Genomic DNA, 21,133 nt, shown 5'->3' with positions numbered 1-21,133 from the left:
GCCTGCAGCTTGGAGATGACACCCCGTCTCTCCCTCCCAGTACCGCATAAGAGCACTGCAACACCACATGTGTTTGTTGTCTTAACTGAGTTCTGAGGCTCCAGCTTAGGCCTTCAAGCTTGTAGGACAAGCACTGTTACCTTCTGAGCCATCCTGCGGCCTTATAATATGTTCTAAAGACTTTCAATCTTTAATGTCTTACATAAAGCATTTTTATATTGTGGACTGTAAATGTAACATTTTATGGTGTGGGTTTTATTATTTCCCTTTTATAGAAAGCAGCAGTGACTTGTCCATGTCCTCACAGAAGAAAGGGGCAGAGACTGAATACAAGGTTCTGACTCTAAGTCTGGCGCTCTGACCCCAGAATCCCTGGGTGTTGGTAGTTTGCTGTGACATCTTTATTCTGTTTCTGCTGCTGTCCTGAGGCTGTTAGTCTGAACTGCTGCTTGCTTATGAACTGCATTGTTAGTAAGTCGGTTAGACTCATGAACTTCATGCTCCTCTCTTTAGAACTGAAGGAACTGCGCTAGATACAAGCTTTGAATCTTCACCTACAGAGTTACGCAGATTGGATGCGATACTAATATCGCAGTACAGAGGCAAAGTGCCAGGTGGAAGAGATCCACTTTTATTTGTGGATTCCATACTTTAAGAGAGAGACTACAGAGAAACTGTAGCAAGAGAATAAACATGGTCCATGACCCAGAGACCCTTGTGATGCAACGGGCTATTCACAATCATGCCACAAAACTTCTCACTCAATTCTTAGCCTTTTCTTTCTTTATAGTTTTTATACAGACTTCTTTTTTGTGTATATGCGGTTAGTGGGTATGTGGGTATGTGGCTTTGTATATAGGTGAACATAGGTATATATGTAGGTGTGCAAACATTTTGGAGATCTAAGTTGATGTTGGGTGGCCTTGTCTATTTACTCTCCACTTCATTTACTGAAGCAGGGTCTCTTGATGAACCTGAAGCCCTCCAGTCCTGGGTAGTCTGCCTGGGGAACTCCTTCCTAGCCTCACAGACACTGGGATTACAAGCAGCTACTGCACCTCTTTTCCTAGGGTGCTGGAGATGAGAGCTGCTTTTCACTCTGTGGAGGAAGCACTTCATTCGCTAAGCCACTCCCCAGTCCTGACTTCATAGTCTTTATCTTTTCCTTCTCCGTTTTTCCTACTGACAAGTTATGAAGCACACTTTCTTTATTTGCGTCTAGTTAGTATTTATGATAAAAGAAACTATCCTCCCCCGGAGTTGGCGCTGGGCATCTAGAGTAACCTCAGCTTCCAAGTAAAAGAGACTTACTCATTTACCTAGATGTGTAACATATTTTACTTATCATTGTGGATGTATGTTTAAGATAAGTTGTTTTTGTTTAAAGCTTTTGACATTCACCCCTATCATGAATATTCCCATATTCCTTTTTTTTTTTTTTTTTTTTTTTTTTTTTTTTTTTTTACCTGTGGCTTGAATTGGTTTTCCCCTGTGGCTATCTATATTCAAGTATTGAACTAGTAAGGAAAGCAATCCTGTAAGTCTATTTAACTGGCCTTACCTTTCTGCAGGCCAAGTTAACATAATCTTTCTATCTTCTAAAGCATTTACATATATTGATTTCTTCCTGTGAAGTATGTAAAATCTCACTCTCTCATATCATACTTATACTTATTATAAAACTAAGTAGTTCCTAATGTGCTGCACTTAAAAGTATATTTTAAAAACTTGCATAAACAGATGTAATCTTGAGAAAACACCAGACAAATCTAATATGAAGGCGATATTAAAAGGAAGGCTTAGATATCAATGTCATAAAAAGAGGGTGAAAATAATTTTAGATGAAAAGACACTAAACTAGAGTGAGTTGCAAGAATTGAATGCAGTGTGTGATCTTGGATTTGATTACTACAATTTCTTTAAAAGACATTTTGGGGACCTAAAATTTAGGAGAGGCTGTGGGCATGGTAGACTGTGCCTTTCATCCTAGCACTTGGATGACAGAAGCAGGCAGATCTTGGGAGTTTGAGGCCAGGCTAGTCTCCATATTGATTTCTTGGCCTGTTAATGATTGTATAATGAGACTTTATATCCAAAAATTTATAAAATATCTATATAATATATAAAATATTTTAATATTAGTATCTAATTTTGATGCCCATTCTACAGTTTTATTAGTGAATTTCCTGAATTTTATTAATTGTACAATATATGAAACTGTAATAAAGAAATAAAGAGAAAAGAAACAGGAAAAGAAACTAGGAATTTAGAAAGGCTAGCAACCTCAAAAACACTCATCATTGAGATCTGCCCTTTGTGCCTTCTTCCTGCCTCTGCAGCCTTGGCCTGACTCTGGGATTCTGAGAACTCATGCTCCACCTCCCATTCCCTTTCATTAGGGTTCATCAATGCTGGCCTGTTTTCTGTTCCTTAAACTTTCCAAGCTTGTGTTGCCTCAAAACTAGTGTACTTGCTATTTTTCTCTTAGAGCATTCTCTTTCCAGATCTGTTCTTGGCTGACTATTTGTCATTATTGGGCTGAACTCAAATATGACACTTCAACACCTCACCCCAAGACAGCAATCTGACTAATCAAACAAAAGGAGTTCTCAGTCACAATAACCTGTTTTCTCCTCTTCATGAGACTTATCATTATCTGAATTTATCTTGCTTAGTTATTGCCCAGTGCCTCTCTGACTCCCCAGTGTTCCAGTCCTACCCACATGGAGTGTAGATTCATGAGAGTGAGTTTAAACTCGCTATCTATAAAAATACTTGGCACAAGAAGTGGGAATGGGTGGGTAGGGGAGTGGGTGGGTATGGGGGACTTTTGGGATAGCATTTGAAATGTAAATGAAGAAAACACCTAATTAAAAACAAATACTTGGCACATAGAAGGTTCTCAGTGACAGCTAAAAATTAAAAATAGATTAATTCATTTGCATATAGAAAGACCAGTCAATTGAAGAAAGTGATGTCATAGATAACTTTTTTAAAGTTTATTTTTCTGTCACATCATTAATGTAATAGAAAATGGCTACGATACCAAGAAAGCAAATATCTGAAGTTCTGTCTATAAATTGAAACAGCGACCTGTTCCTTCCTACTTTGAGCAAAGGACTGAAGCATAAGGATTAGAGAGAAAGTTTCCAAGCTTAGCTGCTTCACAATTACAGAAGACCATCTGAAAGCCAAATAAGCCCGGACCATTCAAAGAACAGTAGATATTGCACAAGAGAGCCTGGACCATCGAGGAGCAGTAGATATGTGCACCAGAGAGCCTGGACCATTCAAGGAGCAATAGATATGTGCACGAGAGGGCCCAGACCATTCAAGGAGCAGAAGATGTGTGCACGACAGAGCCTGGACCATTCGAGGGGCAGTAGATATGTGCACGAGAGAAGAGGCATCTTCAGGCTGGTGGGAATGGGGCATTCACATGCTTTGAAACAACCCGAGGCCTGAGGGCTCATCCTAATGAAAAATTTCACATTCCAACTTGGTTTTTGTCTGTGAAGTAGGCATGTCATTATTACTTTACCACATTTTGAGATGTGCTGGAGAAGAGCTAAGGCAAGCATTTGTTTAATAAAGGCACTAAGTAACAACATTCCTCATTTCTTCTTCTTCCGACCTTTCAAAGCTCTCCTTCAAAGCTGTTCTCTTTGAGGCTGTATTTACTCCATATTAAATGTCTTTTAGAGTAAATTCTTTGGGCAAGGGCCAGTCTTCATAGTGTTCCCGCTAATGCAAGACTTTGGAGCTATCTATAAATGACAGGTCTCCTTTGTACAACTGGCTGGAGCAGTAACCACACTCTGACCCCTGGGTGGCGGTAACCCTTTCCATTCCTCAGCTTTTGTAGGAATCTGGATGGAGCTGGGCTTCATTAGACTCTTTAAAATGCATAAAAATGCCAACCACACTTTGCAGACATGATGTTTTCAGGCACTTGTGAGTTCAAACATGCCCTTTATTCTTTCCAACTCAATATGAAGGCTGTTTCCCATGGAGGCCTAGCCACAAAACAAGCTTGCCGGTCTCTTTGGTTTGGTCTGTATGGAGTTACTGGTGATGTGTCTATAGAAGCTCTTCGCTTCCTTTTGTGTAATTGGGGATGGGGAAGCTATGGGAGGAACAAAGCTAAAGTGGTCTTCATTCCCTCTTGTTTATACCGAAAAGGAATAAAAAGAATTCTCCTTATGGAAGATGATCATATTATTTTCACCTTAACGATTTAAGGAGACAAACAAATAAAAAAAATTTATCGGGGCTGGTGAGATAGCTCAGTGGGTAAGAGCACCCGACTGCTCTTCCGAAGGTCCAGAGTTCAAATCCCAGCAACCACATGGTGGCTCACAACCATCCGTAACGAGATCTGGCGCCCTCTTCTGGAGTGTCTGAAGACAGCTACAATGTACTTACATATAATGAATAAATAAATCTTAAAAAAAAAAAATTATCAGTTAAAAGGGAAATTATTTTGAATTGTCTATTGAGGTTCTATTTTTTTAATAATTACCCGCATACCCCATACCCCTCAAAAATGGGCACAGAATTTTCTTTTTTAACCTTTAACCTTTAACAAGTCCAAAGGATTCAGCCAAAGGAACATGAAACCAGACACCAGGGAACTTTGGTTTACGTTCATTTCTATCTAGCTGCACGTTAACCAAATATCAGTGGATATTACTGCGTGAAACACAGATGTGACATGTGAAAAATAAGTACGTTCTCTACTACTGAGAAACTAAAAGATGCTTAGTTAAGTAGAAGTATATCTGGAGTGCAGTTGTATTTGCTAACTAAAGGTTTGGTTTTACTTTATGAGTGTCTTGCCTGCATGTATACGTACGTACACTGAGTGCCTTCCCGTGCCTGTGGAGGAAAGGAGGAGGATCCTGTGGACCTGGGAGGTATAGATGGTTGTGAGCCGCCATGTGAGTGCTAGGAACCAAACCGGGGCCGCCTTGGAGAGCGGCCAGTGGCCTTGCATGCTGAGTTGTCTTTCCTGCCTCATAGTTCTATTTGCTTCATAAAGCTAATTTTTCTGTGAAACAGTTACCATTCAACAAATGATTGTTTAAATATTTGAAAGGTAGCTAAGTTAAAGAAAGCCTCCTTTAGAAATGGCTGCTCATAGGAAAAGCCCACCTGCTTTCCCTTTCTCTTCTGGCAGGTGTGTGAGGGACCTATATTTACTACTAAATAAAAGCAAACTTTCCAGCGCATGCTCAGTCCTCGACAGCAGGCAATCTTAGCTTCCTCTCTGACCCGTTTCCAACCTTTGAAGTCCCTTGGCCATTAACCAATGGTCAAATCCTTTGTTTAGCTTTTATGCTGAGACTCTGTAAAAGCATCACCTCTGTTCCTTCCTCCAAATCCTCGAGCCCACCCTGACCCCCAGTGAATTTCAACATCCTTAGATTCCATGCCCTAAAAGAAAAGCAGCGCTGTGTGCAGGCGGTGGGACATAAGATCGGTTCTAGTACAGTAAAACCTTGGTCAATGTTTGACAGAAGTTCAGGAAAAGAGGGGCTGTGAGCGCCACCGTGTGGCCAGACATGTCCCACCACATCTGATTGGGTACCCCCAGAACCCACCTATTTTATCTGTGGTTGGCTTGTCCCGCTGTCCTTCTGATTGAAGCCTCTCTTTTTTAAAGCTTTTGTTTTAAACTCAGAATGTCAGAGTCATACAGAACTGTTCTAAAGTCCCCTGTATCTATCTTACTCATTTCTCAAGATCTGATGTCCTAAGTTTGGAGCTAAGACGAAAGGATGAACCATCCAGAGACTACCCCACCCGGGGAATCCATCCCATAATCAGCCACCAAACCCAGACACTATTGCATATGCCAGCAAGATTTTGCTGAAAGGACCCTGATATAGTTATCTCGAGTGAGGCTATACAAGTGCCTGGCAAATACAGAAGTGGATGCTCACAGTCATCTATAGGATGGAACACAGGGCCCCCAATGGAGGAGCAAGAGAAAGCACCCAAGGAGCTGAAGGGATCTGCAACCCTATAGGTGGAACAACAATATGAACTAACCACTACCCCTGGAGCTCATGTCTCTAGCTGCATATGTAGCAGAAGATGGCCTAGTCGGCCATCACTGGAAAGAGAGGCCCCTTGGTCTTGCGAAGATTATATGCCCCAGTATAGGGGAACGCCAGGGCCAAGAAGTGGGAGTGGGTGGGTAGGGGAGCAGAGTTGGGGGGAGGGTATAGAGAACTTTCGGGATAGCATTTGAAATGTATATAAAGAAAATATCTAATTTAAAAAAAAAATCTGATGTCATACCCTTTTGTTATTGTGGCAACTTTGCCCCCTAACAATCATTGTCATCCTGATTCTTCATCCTGATTCTTGTCCTTTTACTTCCTTCTACATGTTCTTCACAATTCTATGCACTGGATTTTTTCTGCCTTAAACCTGTGCAAATTTAGTGTATGCTGTCACAATCACTGTGAGTTAAGTGGATAACTGCCCTGTGGTTTCTGGAAAATACTCACTTAATATTTATGCCACCTCAGGTTCTGCAATTCCTACAGTCTTTCTCAAGTCATAGAGCCCTGGGTTGAAGGGTATGATGTTCTTGTAACTTTTGGGGCTGAGCACTCCACAGTCTTTAATTCTCCACATTTGACTGCGTCAGGTGTTAATTGCAATGTGCAAGGAGAAGCTTCTCGGATGAGGCTTGAGGGATGTATGAGTATCTATGAGTATAAAAATAAATCATTAGGAGTCCTCTTAATCCTATGTCCATATAGCAAGGTAATAGTATTGTGCTCTACTCTGGGGCCTAGGAATCATGTACCCAGAGGTCCTTGGCCCTTTAACAGTGCCAAGTATGGGTTCTATCTCATGGAATGGACCCTAGGGCCAATCAGAAAGTGGCTGGTTGCTCCCATAACGGTCTTCTGGGGATGGGGTATGCACACTGATCTCCATGGTGGCTGTGCTAGTTTACCCTCACCCACGGTGGTGAACTAGGTTTTCCCTTCCCCTTCCCCATCACGCTTGCCAGCAGGTGTTGTCATTTGCTTTCTGGATAATAGTCATTCTGACTGCAAAGAGACGGAATTGCAGGGAGCTTTCATTTACGTCCCATGGTGGGTTAGGATGCTGGTTACTTTTAAAAATATTTATTGGTTATTTCTATTCTTTTTTTCTCTTTTAATTAATTAATTTAAAAACTCTGTTGAGTTCCAACCTCTATTTGTTGATTAGATTGTTTGTTTGCTTTGTTGGTTTTGAGTTCTTTGTAAGTTCTAGGAAGTAAGCCTGTGTTGGCTGTGTAGCTGGAGGGGAGTTTCTTCTCTTCTGCCGGCTGCCTCTTCAGGGATCCATAGTTCCCTTTGCTGTGTAGAAGCTTTTAAGAAGTGATGAGACCCTATGTATCAGTTTTCAGCGTTGTTTCCTAATTAACTGGATTCTATTTAGGAAGTCTACATGTAGATCTCTCGTTTTCCCAACATCATTTGTGTGCTTTTAGCATTTTTGTAAAAAACCAGATTGCTGCTAAGTTTTCCAGGCCCCAGTGCATAAGATCTTACCTATGTTCATACAGGCAACCTTAATAAATCTCAATGGGCCACACACAGACATAAGGAAGTGAGGAAGAGGACTTGTTGAGAAGGGGGACTTCAGTTCTAGAGAAAGGAGGATTAGAGAGGGTGAGTGGAAAGGAAAATAAATAAAAGTACAGCACATACATCTATGGCACAGTTAAATACTTTTTTACTTCTCTTTATTTTTGAGATTATAATATAATTTATGTTTTTTCTTTTCTTCCTTCTAAACGTTCTTGTATACTCCTCCTTGTTCTCTTTCAATTTCATGACTGGTTTTTTTTTTTGATGTTATGCATGTATGTCTATACATGTATATCCCTAAATATGACCTGTACAGTGTTAGTTGTATATATGTTTTGAGGGCTGACTCTTTGTTGTTAAGTGACCAAGTGGTGAGCTCTTTTCCAGGGAAGACTGTTTCCTTGCTCTCAGCATTTCTTGATTGCCTGAAGTTCTTTGTGTGGGGTTGAGACCTCATGGTATTTTCCCACCCACTTTGGCATTTCAATTGGTGTCATCCTTATTCAAGCCGTGTGATGGCCTGTCATGTTGGTGAGACTCTATAGGTGTAGCCTCTGACATTACTGGAGACACAGTCTGACAGCAAATTCCCTGATCCACAATGTTCCCTGAGCTTTAGGTGCAGAAGTGTTTTGTATCCATGGGGACCAGAGCTCCACACATCTGCCTTTTGATTGGTTGTGATTTTCTGTTGTGGTATCCATCTTTTACAAAGTTTCTTTGATGAGGGGTGGACTCTACACTTACCTGTATATATAAGAACAAACGTTTAGATTGTTATTGTGGATTATGGTAGTTTAGTTAAGAGGTGGTTTGTAAATTCTTCTTCAATATCCGTGGCTTCAGTAACACTTACTAATGAGCTTGATTTTAGTACCAGATAGAGCTTCCCCTGTGTTGAATGGGTCTTAAGTTCAGTTAGAGAGCTGTTGGTTGCCTCCAAGATATGTGTGCCAATACTGTACCCTAAGGCTCTCACCTCATGTTAGGTAGGAGTGTTGGTTGCCTCTCTACTGTGGAAATTTTCATGGCACCTTCTGGTACCATGAAAGCGAGTCCTCAAGGAGGAAGCATTAGGGTCACTGAAACTTCTTTAAAGATATAGCTGGAATTCATAAGTACAAGTTTTCCAATCCTTGAGTTTTCTTTGTTGGAAGACTATCATGGCTTCAACTGTATTAGATATATTTAATTCTTCTTGATTAAGTTTGTGTATGTAATAAGTATGTAGAATTTTGTATATGTCTAGGTTTTCTATTTTTTTAATCTTCAAGAAATTCTCTTATTTTATCATATAGATTTCATAGTCAATCTACTGGGGAAATTTTCAGCTTAGTAAATCAATCTCTCTCTCTCTCTCTCTCTCTCATTCCCTCCCCTCCTTTCAGTCCTGTTTTCCTCACTTCATCCTTCACTTCCTTCCATTCTCTCTTTCCCTCCCTTCTTCCTTTTTTCCTTCCTCCATAAATTTTTATTCTGAAATTGAAACTTTGAGAAAAGCTGAAAGACTAGATTTCATCAATTTACCACGTTTCCTTTCTTAGCTACCTACATTTATTTTGTTAAATACTAAATGAACTTCCTATTAATAGGGTATTTTTTTAGTAACCTCGATGCCATCACTGATTAAGTGTAGAATGCCATCACTGCATAAATATAAAGTAAGAACATGGCCATTCCAAGGCATGGTTGAGGGGAGGCTGTTATAGATGTGAGGAAGAGTCCAGAGAAATGCCACTGAGCACAGCCAGCAGAGTGGACTTGGCTATTCAGTGCGGAGAGCAAGAGAGGATGGAAAAGAAAGTATGGGTCAAGGAGACCAAAAGAGGAAGACAAAGAGAGGAGCAAGTGAGCACATGGCTGAAGATGGGACTGCCAGACCTGCCCACGCTGTTATTTGGTTCAGTCCTAGAGTGTGTGGAGGCATGTTATGCAGATCAACCAAACACAATAGAGATGATCATAAATCAGCTGTGCATGTACATGTGTATGATTCTACAATCTGGATTGCAATTCTGCAGTGGAGCAGCTCCAGATGGACTTAGCAGAAGACAATGAAAGTTGAGATGTTCTCTCAACTCTGTGGGATAATTTTACTTTAGCAATTTTTGGTGCTGTGTTTCTGAAAATTGTCAGGATTCAGTTGTTCTCCTCACTCCTCAAAAGATTCTTTGTACTGTCTCCGCAGGTGGAAGCTTTGGACATCATCAGTGCTAGAGAGTGTCGGGGCCTTTGCAAATTCCTTTATCCCCAACCCTCCAATTTCTAACATGTTTAGAATCATGTTAAATGAAAATCTACAAAATGGAAATTCTTATTCGATGAACTCTAAAGAGATAAAAAGATCAGGCAATGTGAGAAAGGGGGAAAGCCCAAGTATTTCTGGTAGGGAGAAGCAAGACTGAACCCAGTGGAAAAGGCTGAGTGTTTGGCTGCCAATATCTATTACTTAACAGCTGACATTTTCCAGATCTCACTTTGGGGAAGGCAACACCTGATTTCACTTAAACTTGCAGCATCTGCCCTGCTGCTTTCCCTGGCCAGCCTAATGCCTCACCCACCAGCACCATGATGAGCAAAAGAAAAGAGGATGCAATTAGCTGTGAAAGGGGGTTGGGATGAGTTGGGACCCTGAGTCATCACCACAGTTCTGATCTAATTGTGTAGATAGCTGGCGTGGGAGCTTTCTCCCATATGTGCAACTCCGGCAAACACATACATGTGCCAAGAGGCCAGAGCAGGACTGGCCTGATCCTTTCTACATACTGTGATTTGGGGGGGGGGGGTTGTTTGGTTGGTTGGTTGGTTTTTGTGGTAGTGATTGTTCTAATAGCTGTGGCTCGCTAGCCTCTGCTTTCCCCAATCACAATCACTGCTGGACATGTGGAGCAGATAAAAACATTTCTCTCAAACATTAGCCTTGCCAAAGAGAACTAGTAAAAGACGATCAGAGCACTAATGTTGAATTATTTTGCCTCTCATTTAGAGCTCTTGGGATCTGCTCCAAAATATCCAGTGATTGTGCCCATAGGAAAAAACAACACACAACTGAACACTGTTCAGAATTTCAGTTTTCAACAAGAAGTCTCATAGGCAACATTACCAATGACATTTTCTCTCTAGAATTTGACTGTGGATGATAGATATTTTGTGGCCATGTTCAAGGCATGAAGCACCTCTTTTCCATACCCATTCTTACAGTGAGTCAAATTAGCCAACAAATGGTAGACATCTAACTTTAATTAGGCATGGTTCTGGAACCCTTTTGTTGCATACTCTATATTGCTGTACTCTGAAACGAGCATCATGGTTATACTTCACTTTTCCCAGTATCACAGCCCACACTGTTTAAACATCCCTCTCAGTGTCTGCGTAGTCTCTTTTCCTCAATTTAGTAGCTTGAGTAGATGGCCATAGACCCTTCTGGGGAAGGAGAATTAAAATAGTATATAATCCTACAGTTTCATCCTAATGACCTAACCATTTCTTCAGTTAAAAGGTTTGCTATCTGAAAATCTGTTCTGCACCAGGAACTATCAAATGATCAAAACATTTCATTAGGGCAACTGTCCTCCAATTCCCACTGATCCATTTTGGTTTTTGTTTCTTTTGGGAAGTGTGGCCTTTAATGATACAGACCCATATTTCTGTCCAAATATTTGCTTCTAGGGATGTCATGTTTTGCTCTTTCCACAAGTCTCTGACCATCAAGCTCAGCTGGTGTCCCTCTGATCTTGCTAATCACTTGGCTTTAAGCATCAGCCCCTGGAGCTGCCAGCTTGCCTGCCCCCTTCCCAAATCATCTTCATGGGTGTTGATAACACCAAAGTTTGCCTGTAGGTACCAGTCATCATTGTCAGTTTTAGTTAGTAGTTGGATGTTCCTCTCAGCAGCCTGTCCATACCAGCCTTGGTGAATAGTGGCAACTGAGGTTGGAATGTGGGATATCGCTCACTGGCTTATGCATTAAACACTTTGTCTTCAGCTTGTCCCACTGTTTAGGGAGATTGTGGGAACTTTACAAGGTAAGACCTGAGTAGAGACAATAAATCTCAACGAGTGTGACTTTGATAGTCTCTGATCCCTTCTCCTTTGGTCACCATGAAGTAAACAGTTTCCTTTTCACAAGCTCCTACCATTACCTCCTGCCTTACATTAATTGAGTCTAGGACTGTGGATTGAAATCTCTGTAATCATGACCCAAAATAAAAATTTAAAAATCCTCCATTTAAGATGTTTGTGTCAAGCATTAGGTTACAGGTGTACACATGTAACTGCTTTAGATTTTCTCTGTCCCATAATCCTCAGAGTGTCTTCTGGCCTTTTTATGTCCATTTGAACTTGGGCACTTCTCTCAGCCCCTCAGACCTCCCTCTATGATCAGTTAGTACAACTAGGATACTTCTAGTTTGCTCACTGTGGTCATAACTCTTCCTAGGCTTCTAAACATGACAGTATCATTAATTTTGTCCCATCTCCAATGATTTTTGTCAGGACATTAAATCTTATATCCAAGAAAAGTGACCTAAAATTCAGTTTCTTCGTCAAATTCCTTTAAAATAGTTCCAGGAGAACATCCTTGGCTCCTCCTGGTAATTCTCACAACTCTTTGGCTGCATACTATTTTTATTTATTTACTTGGGTTAGGCTGAGCTATCCTGATTCTATTGTAGTTATTTAACCATTGGCAAGGACAGTAGTGGGGACAACCGCTACAGGATTGTCTATTGCCTTGAGTGGGAGGACCGCCCTCAGCGCTTTCTAACACCATGTGGGTAGTACCTCTTACTAGGAAGCCACCCAGAAACATTTGGTGTTCAATGAGGCATTTACTTCAAATACCTGAAACATCCAACCAGATGCCCCTAGCCCATATTTTAGAGTTTTGGGTGGTTCTAACAAACTCTTGGCAGTGTAGCAGCAGACTTGATTCAACATTCAAGCTCCTCTGAAGACCTGTAGGTATCCAGCTCTCCACACTTCCCTTTAGCTGCGTTTATTCTCTTACCATGTGTTCTTAGTTCGCTATTTACTGCACTCAGCTTACTGCTTTGATTCAGCATCTCAACTCAGCTTTGTATAACCTAAAACTGTTCTCTTTGTAGACATTTTCAATCCCTGAATAATTAAAACTTTACCCCTTCTGCCCAGATGGGTGTTTTCTCAAATCACCACCACCAAATCTTCAGCTAGTGAATTAACTGTCACCTTCTATCAGGAATTTTCAGTGCATGCCACTTACCCAATTCAAGACGGCCTTCCTCTTGTCTCCTGGTTGCTATGCCTGCCATTTCCAGACTCCCACCCCTCTCACTACCTGACTTCTTGAACCATTTTGACTCTCATTTGTAATCATTTAGTTTTCCGAAGCAGGATAGATCAAGATAGGGTTGGATGTGCCAGAGACTGATTGGTGGCAGTGGAGAGTTGATGGGGAAGAAAGACATCAGGCCAGTTCAGTATCTGGGGAGAGGTTCTGAGTCCTGCATATTTGCAAGGCTACATACATACATGTACACATATATACATAGGATCGCATTGTTATGCCTAGAAGTGAGACTCCACCATGCTATGACTTATATTTTAAAGTTTTAAATTATAATTAAGATATAACTACATCATTTCCTTTGTCTAAGGGAGGGGTCCCATGCAACTTCTCTGCTCCCTGATAGCATGACTGTTTGTGTTGTCATTGTCCAGATTCTATTACTGAAGTATCCTGGGTTTAGCTTCCTTGTCACTTCTAGGAGACACAGTCTCACAGCAACTCCCTGGTCCTCTGGCTCTCACAGTCTTTCTGCAGGCCCCCCACCCTCACCATTGTTCCAAGTTTTAGGTATAGAAGTTGTTTAGTGGATATATTGGTGAACAGCATCGTGTCCTCCACCCATAGTTACTTTGGTTACACTTTAAGAGTATAGACCCATGTGTGCCATAGCAGTGACCCACTGTGCCCAGGGATACAGATGGTTGGGGATAGTCTAATGGCTCTGGCATCTGTGCACACAACAGAGTATGTATGAGGTCCATTATGTATGTGGCTACTCTGACCACAAGAGGGGTGGCTCCTGTCAAGCGATGGAGTTTTCCTTAGATATTACTAAGGTTAACTCCTTTGGTAGAAAGAGCCTCAATGAGCAGCAGACCATGTAGGCAGTAGAAAAGATCCACACACTACATGAGGCAAAGTAGCTGGAAAAAGCAGAGGGCCCCATGCTGTGACATTCATACTCAGTCTCAAAAGCAGTGTTTCTAGATGATGTGTGGATGGATGTGAGGCAGGAATTGTGGCCCAAGCTCTCTGTCATGACAAAATCGTGCTCCCACATATAACACTTTTTATTTTGTTAAAATTCTCTCAGCTTTGGGCCTGAAAGGAAGGATTTCTTCCGGTTGGCTGCCATGAGCTCTCTTTATGTCCCTCCATCATGCTTAATCACTTCCTTAAATTCTGCCACCACAAACTCTTCTAGGTACATCTTACACGATCTCTAGGCTACCCTAGCAGCCATTTCTCCAAGAAGCCCTACGCATGTTTTGTTGGGAAATGGTAATTACAAACCAAGATCTTGGTGTTAGGAATCTTCATTTATGCTAGAAATCTATTGTTTCTAGAATAATTCTTACTATTGTATACATATTAGAAATTTATATGTATGTATATTAAATAACATGTAGAGAGATGTCTAGACATGTATGTATGTATTTATATAAATATGTATGTTTGAAATATTTACATTTTTAATAGATATTCCAAATTATTCTCTAGAATGACTCTTGACACGTTGGAAACTTGTTTTAGGAGCACATTTCCTAACAGCAGTATTGGCCTCTTCACTAACGTCAAGGTCTCCTGTGACTCCGTCCTGTCATCATCGAGATGTTCCTAATGGGATCCAGAAGACCCTCTGTACTCACAGGCACTCAGTGTTCCCTTTAATCTAGTTAAAATGATTGATGCGACAATTACTCTCTAGCCCCGAGTCTTCTGATAGTGCTGTCATTTTTTATTCGCAGACAGTTCCAAAATCTCATTCTCCTCCAACAGCCTTGGTTAAATGCAGGCGTTTATGCTGAGTTCTTTATATCCTAGTTAAGGTTTCATTGCCCTGACTAACCTGGAGACATTAAGCTCTCAGTTTAAACCTATCTTCACCCTTTCAAAATGGCTATGTTCTCCTAGGCAATTTTCAGACTCTTAATTGCTACAATTAAATACCCCCTGTTGGTTGTACTTACCAAGCCAAATGGTTTCAAGTTTAACTGATGTACGTCTCTGAATGTCAATAGGCAGAGTCTGTTCAGTGTGCCTTGCTCTGAGTTTTCGTTCACATTTTTCTCATGTTCTTGCTTTTTCTCCCTTTAAAGTCTCTGTCAGATGACTACCTAGGGCTCAGTGGCATTGTTCCCTCTTGATTGAAACTTAAAACAATGAGTCTATTTTTGAATGCATTTCACAGTATGCAGCAATAGGAAATGAACAGGGAACCGTGATAGCTGAGGTTGGATAGCTGGGGCACAAATAGTGAACGGCATTGACAGGTTCAAAATAACACCGGCTAAGTCAGGCATTTATTAAGGTTTATTATGCACCAGATACTGAATTGATGCTAAAAGGGTAGAACAAATGTTCCAGTCTGCCTTGAGAGAGAAAGACAGAGTTGAACAATAAGCCTGATTAGCTAATTGCTATAATAGAAACAGATAAAGAGCCAAGACAGAACAGAGATGCAATGTCTCTACTTGGCAAGTCAGAAATTCCCACACAGGAAACCATTGATCTTGCTATGAAGAGTGAAGAAATGAAGAGAAAGGACATACCAGACAGAGTCAACAAGCCTGTAATGATTTGGGGACATGAGAAATGTAGTTTATCAAAGAAGGGTGGGAAGTTCTAACAGAGCACAGATTTCATCAACCTCCAGGATCTTAAAACTCTATGGGCCAAGTATAAGCATGTGCTTATTCTTTTAACCCATAGCACTCTCTTTCAGTTCACATCAATGATGTGGTTTGGGGTGTGTGTGTGTGTGTGTGTGTGTCTGTCTGTCTGTCTGTCTGTCTGTCTGTCTCTGTGTGTGTCTGTATTCTCTCTCTCTCTCTCTCTCTCTCTCTCTCTCTCTCTCTCTGTCTGTCTATATGTGCATCTATGTATATGTCTCTGTGTGTGTCTCTTTATCTGTATGCAGATGCTAGAGGTCCAATGATACATCTTCCTAAATTGATCTCCACCTTTTATTTTAAGACATATATTTCACTGAACCTAGAACTCACCAATTTAGCTAGACTGGCTGGCCAGTAGCCCTAGGAATTTTCTCATCTCTATCTCCTTGGTGCTGGGGTTATGGGTATATTCTTGCCCAGTGTTTTGGCTGGGTGCTGGCCTTCCAAACTCAAGCCATTGGCAAACATTAGTGTTTTTAAAATTTGAGTTGAGCTGTGTTCAAGAGACTCTAGTGTTTCCAAAGGCATCCTGGGTGAAAGCCAAAGATTTTACAATAGCCAGTAAGGCCCTTTGTTACCTGGTCCTGGTCCTCTGTAACCTCATCTCATAATTCTCTTACTCATCCTGGAATAGCCACACTGACCCTTGCCCCTTCCCCATGTTGGTCATGCCTGGCAAGTCCTGTGCTCTGCCCTTCCTGTGGCTTCTGCGTTGAATTCCTTCTGTATTTACCCACTTGACTTGATGCACTCACCTTTCTCACATCTCTACTCCATTGTGGCTTTCTCACTCCTGACTAGAGTGACATAACCAGCTGGAGCTGCTCCTGGCCTCTCCCACTCTGTTACTTCTCAGCAGCCATGCCGAGTGCGAATTGAAGAGAGCAAGGGCTGTTGCCTGCTTTGTTCCTATCTAGAGAGAAAATGAGAGGATGGTTTCCTAGAACATAGTGTAGTTGGTGCTCAACAAACACTTGTAAATAAGTGTGTGTCCCATTTTGTTTTGACTGTTTGTTGAACTGGTTTTTGCCTGGTTTGTCTTAAATGTGGAATCCTAAGAAACGTCAGAGAAATCATCAGTGACTTTCATCTCGGTTTGCATTCATGGAGATTGATCTCTTCATCCCCAGTACTTCAGTGAGACTGGAGAAATGGTGTTTTGACAAAAAGAGGTTTTATATCATCTTGAATTTAAGAAAATAAACTTCTTATACTTCTGATTTGTTTTTCTCTTTTTTATAATAATTTTTAATTAGGTATTTATTTCATTTACATTTCCAATGCTATCCCAAAAGTCCCCCACCTGCTCCACCACTCACTCCCCCACCCACCCACTCCCACTTCTTGGCCCTGGCATTCCCCTGTACTGAGGCAGTTAAAGTTTGCACAACCAATGGGCCTCTCTTTCCACTGGTCCACTGATTGCCAACTAGGCCATCTTCTGATTCATATGCAGCTCGAGACACGAGCTCCGGGGGGTACTGGTTAGTTCATATTGTTGTTCCACCTATAGGGTTGCCGATCCCTTTAGCTCCTTGGTTACTTTCTCTAGCTCCTCCATTGGGGGCCCTGTGATCCATCCAATAGCTGACTGTGAGCATCAGTTCTGTTATTACCACAGAACTTGATTAAGTAAGTTGAGTCTAGTCTTTGCTCTCTGTCTACATATTCTTTGAGTTTTCCATTCACACTCAGTCTCAACGCCTGATGAGCTCGGTGGCCCTCCCCCACCTCCACCGTTTCCTCTTCTGTTGCTCTTTGTGTTTAACAGCAGCACTGCACACCACTGCTTTGCAATGCTCTTCTTTGTGGTTTTTAAACAGTGAACTTCCATGCTTCATTTGTTTGGTTTTGTTGTTGTTTGTTTTATTTTGCTTTGTTTTGTTCTTGCTCTCCCCACCCCACCCCCAGCTCTGCCACTGTGTACTGTGTGTAGACACAGAAGTCTCAAGAGCTTTCAGAGCTCTGGCTCTCGGCATCGCATAAAAGGTCTCCAGGCCTCTTGGTTGATGCTTCCTTACATCTTTCTCTCATTCCACTACCTCTTCACTGACCTGTACAATGGGGCGGTGCTCCTTAGAATTCTATTCTTGGGAAACGCAGGACACACTGAGCCACTGATACATTCAGGAAGAGAGACTAGAAAGTCAGCTTTAAGTATCTACTTATTTGGATGGATCTCAGGGGGAAATATTCCCAGGAAGATTTATGTTTGTTAGGCATCTACTAAATTCTCTGCACTCAAATACACGTATTTCTCTAATACCCTTTAGAGTGGATTTCTTAAGTTAGCAGTAATTATTGTACACATCTCTTTGGCTTCTTCCATTTTTATACTTTCATTTCACTATATGCACTTTTATATACTATAAACTATTTGGTTTGTAAGACCTCTGCAAGATGCCTAAGGCATAAATGAATGTGTGCGGGATGATTAGCTCATTTGAACGATACAGTAAAATACAGTGCTAGGCTTGAAGGGCTTCATGAAAGAAGCCAGAATTAAAATTGTCCTGAATGACATTTTTCTTAAACTTTTAACATTCTAATTCTCAACTTTTACCTTATTTAAAAACTCGAAATCACTACTTAATGGTTCTTTATCTTGAACTGATCTTTTTGCAGATTATCTTTCCTTACCATGAAATCTCAGGTTGAAGTGTTTTGTGTTTGATGTGTATTTACCTAATATACATAAACACTGTGATGTGCACATAATACATTCCAGAGAAAGGTGAAGGAAAGGCAGTCTGTCTATTTGAAGTGACTATCACCCATTTATATTAAATTTTGATACCTTCTATTATAACTTTATTTTATGGCAGCTTCAGGAAGCTGCCTGAATAAAACTATGAATGAAATAAATAATATGAATAAAACTAACACTTGTAAATACAAGCACGTGTTGTTGGGTAGCTGAACGATTGTAAGGCTTTTGGATGAACAAATATTTTTCTGTCAACATCACTAACCTTCTGTGGCACATGTATTAATGGGGTTCACGATGGAGCGCTTCTGACCCTTTGATAGCCAAGCTACTGGAAGTCACCTGTGGTGATTTTCAGGTGTTAGCGGGCCTCTTGGTAAAATCATTTTGTCTAAAGCAAGGCGTAATAGTGGAATTATTCAGTTGTAGGTGCAATCTGATAATTATTGCCAATGGTCTTGTATACACAATGATGGTTTTTCATTAAAATATGCTTAATCTGGCCATTTTCTTAGCCTATTATTTTGTAGAGTTTCACCTGCCCCACAATGGGATGCTGAAGAAAAAAAGAAAAGAAAACAAAACAACAACAAAAAAAAAAACCTCAAGTTAGAACTGAAAACTTCTGAAGTTTTTTTTTTTTCTTTTAAAGTTTCCTGTCAGCCTTTCTTATATCTGCCTGAGCACCTGAGTGGGCCTGGAAGTCCTCTCAGGAGTTCCAGTGTCACAGTGAACATGGTTGTGGCTGTGCTGGGTGCAAGGGCAGGTCTCCCTGTTCTTTACAACTACATCAAAAATTTTGGATTTCTTTTTTTTTTCTATTCCTTCCTTAACTTTTTGATTAAAATATAATCATACCATTTCCCGTTCCATCCCCTTCCTCCAACCCTACCTGCCCTCCCCCACCCCATGTCACTTCCAGGTTCACTTTCAAATTCAAGGTCTCTTTTTTAAAAATTCTACTTGTTAGACATAATATAAATGCAACCCACTGGGTCCATTTAATACCGCTTGTGTATATATTTTTGGGGGGTCAACATGCAGTTGGATAGCCTATTTTAGGGGCTCATTCCTGGGGAAGACAAATTTTCCTCTCTTGGCAGTCCTGACCCAGGGCTTATAGTTTTTCCTGTGGGAGAAGGGCCCTATAAACCTTTGTCCATCCACATTGGCATGCCACCTGCTCTTGTCACCATTCCCTTCCTGTTTTAGCAGCCATATTATTAAGATTTAGTGGGTAGCTTCCCTGTCACATCTAGAAGACACAGTCTTATAGCATACTTTCTGGTTTTAAAAGCTGATTTAGCCTTACAAGAGTGAGAGAAATTGATGGCAGTAATACAGGGAAGATGATTGGCAGGATGGAGAGAATCTAGAAGGAAATGGACATTGTGCTAATGAATGGGAATGCACACGGGAGCCAGACAAGGGGGCGGGGGGCTGAAGTAAACATAAAGGAATGTGGTAGATAGGAGACATTTGCTATCAAGTCACTGTTTTCCGTGTTTAAGCTAATAATGAACATAAGCCCAAAATGGTTAATAGAATACCCATTCTTAAAAACACTAGAAATGTGGACCAGAAGGAAATGCTGTGTGCAGTTTCTCAGGCTAATCAACTAGTCTTCTGTGGCCTTACACCTTGCCATGTTTACTGCCAGTCAAACACAAATACAGACTTTGCTTTTCTGCTTTTTCAAAAAGCTAGAAAGCCAAATAATTTGGGAAATCTTCCTTTTTTAAACATCATCCATTCTACCTGTTGTTTAACAAGTAGAATGCCCTGTGAGCTAGGCTTGGTTTTCAATTTGCAAGCTTTGTCTTAAATTCTGAATGCTGTTTCCCCCAAGGCACCTCCAAATGCATCCCACATCAGAAGGTAACGGTCTCTTGCAGAAGCTTGTCTGGGTATGCAGTTCCTTACTAGCAGGAAAGGCTTTCTGTAGAAGCTAATCGTTTCCTTTTGTTAAGATTTGAAAGTTATAAGCCTTTCTCTGCTTCTTCCCAGCCAGGTCTCTAGACAAACTTTATAACTTTGCTGATTGCTCTGGACTCCACCTGATATTTGCTCTAAATGCACTGCGTCGTAATCCCAATAACTCCTGGAACAGTTCTAGTGCCCTGAGCCTGTTGAAGTACAGTGCCAGCAAAAAGTACAACATTTCTTGGGAACTGGGTAATGGTAAGTAAGGATGTCATTTCCTATGAATTGATAAAATAAAGGGAAAAGAAGTTGGCTTGGAATATAATCTCAGTCAGTGATTCTCTTTAGGGCCCTGGCCCAGAAAGCATTGGAGATGCTTGGCTACTGAGTTGCCTGCTGTCTCAATTAAGGTTTCTCTTACTGTGATGAAATACCATTACCAAAGGAAACATGGGAAGAAGTGATTTATTTGTCTTGCACATCCCAAATCATACTCCACTGAGCAAATCAAGTAGGGCAGGAAACCTGGGGACAGGAGCTGATGCAGAGGCCACGGAGGGGTGCTGCTTACTTATTTGCTCCTCGTGGCTTGCTCAGCCTGCTTTCTTACAGAATCCAGGTACCACCAGCTCAGGAGTGGCCTCACCCACAATGGACTGGGCCTCACTCCATCAGTGACGAATAATATTCCTTAAAAGTCTGCCTACAGTATGATCTTTGGAGGCATTTTCTCAATTCAGTTTCCCTCCTCTCAGATAATTTTCTTTGTCAAGTTGACATAAAATTAGCCAACACTAATGTCAATATGGTATACGACCAAAGGAGTTAGGGACAGTGGATTCAGTTCATTCATATCACATAGGTCACTCTGGACACTTACTTCCAGATATGGTGGAAATGCTAGACACACACACAGAGAGAGAGAGAGAGAGAGAGAGAGAGAGAGAGAGAGAGAGAG

At 41.1% G+C, this 21,133-nt stretch overlaps 1 protein-coding gene across 3 annotated transcripts in view; it reads left to right on the top strand.

Annotated features, from left to right (window-relative positions):
- Hpse2 (heparanase 2 (inactive)) overlaps positions 1-21,133 on the top strand; it is a 569,072-nt gene that overhangs the window by 327,558 nt on the left and 220,381 nt on the right. The window contains exon 4 of one of the 3 annotated variants that reach the window (XM_021151789.1): positions 20,260-20,433. The exons of the other annotated variants lie outside the window; for them this stretch is intronic. Within the exon in view, the coding sequence (XP_021007448.1) occupies positions 20,260-20,433 (174 nt within the window). The remainder of the gene's footprint in view (positions 1-20,259; positions 20,434-21,133) is intronic. 3 annotated transcript variants of the gene reach the window in all.

This window comes from Mus caroli, chromosome 19, assembly GCF_900094665.2.
Source record: "Mus caroli chromosome 19, CAROLI_EIJ_v1.1, whole genome shotgun sequence".
Classification (NCBI taxonomy): Eukaryota; Metazoa; Chordata; class Mammalia; order Rodentia; family Muridae; genus Mus; species Mus caroli.
The sequence above is the reverse complement of the archived record's forward strand: the minus strand, read 5'-3'. Positions and strand labels throughout refer to the sequence as shown.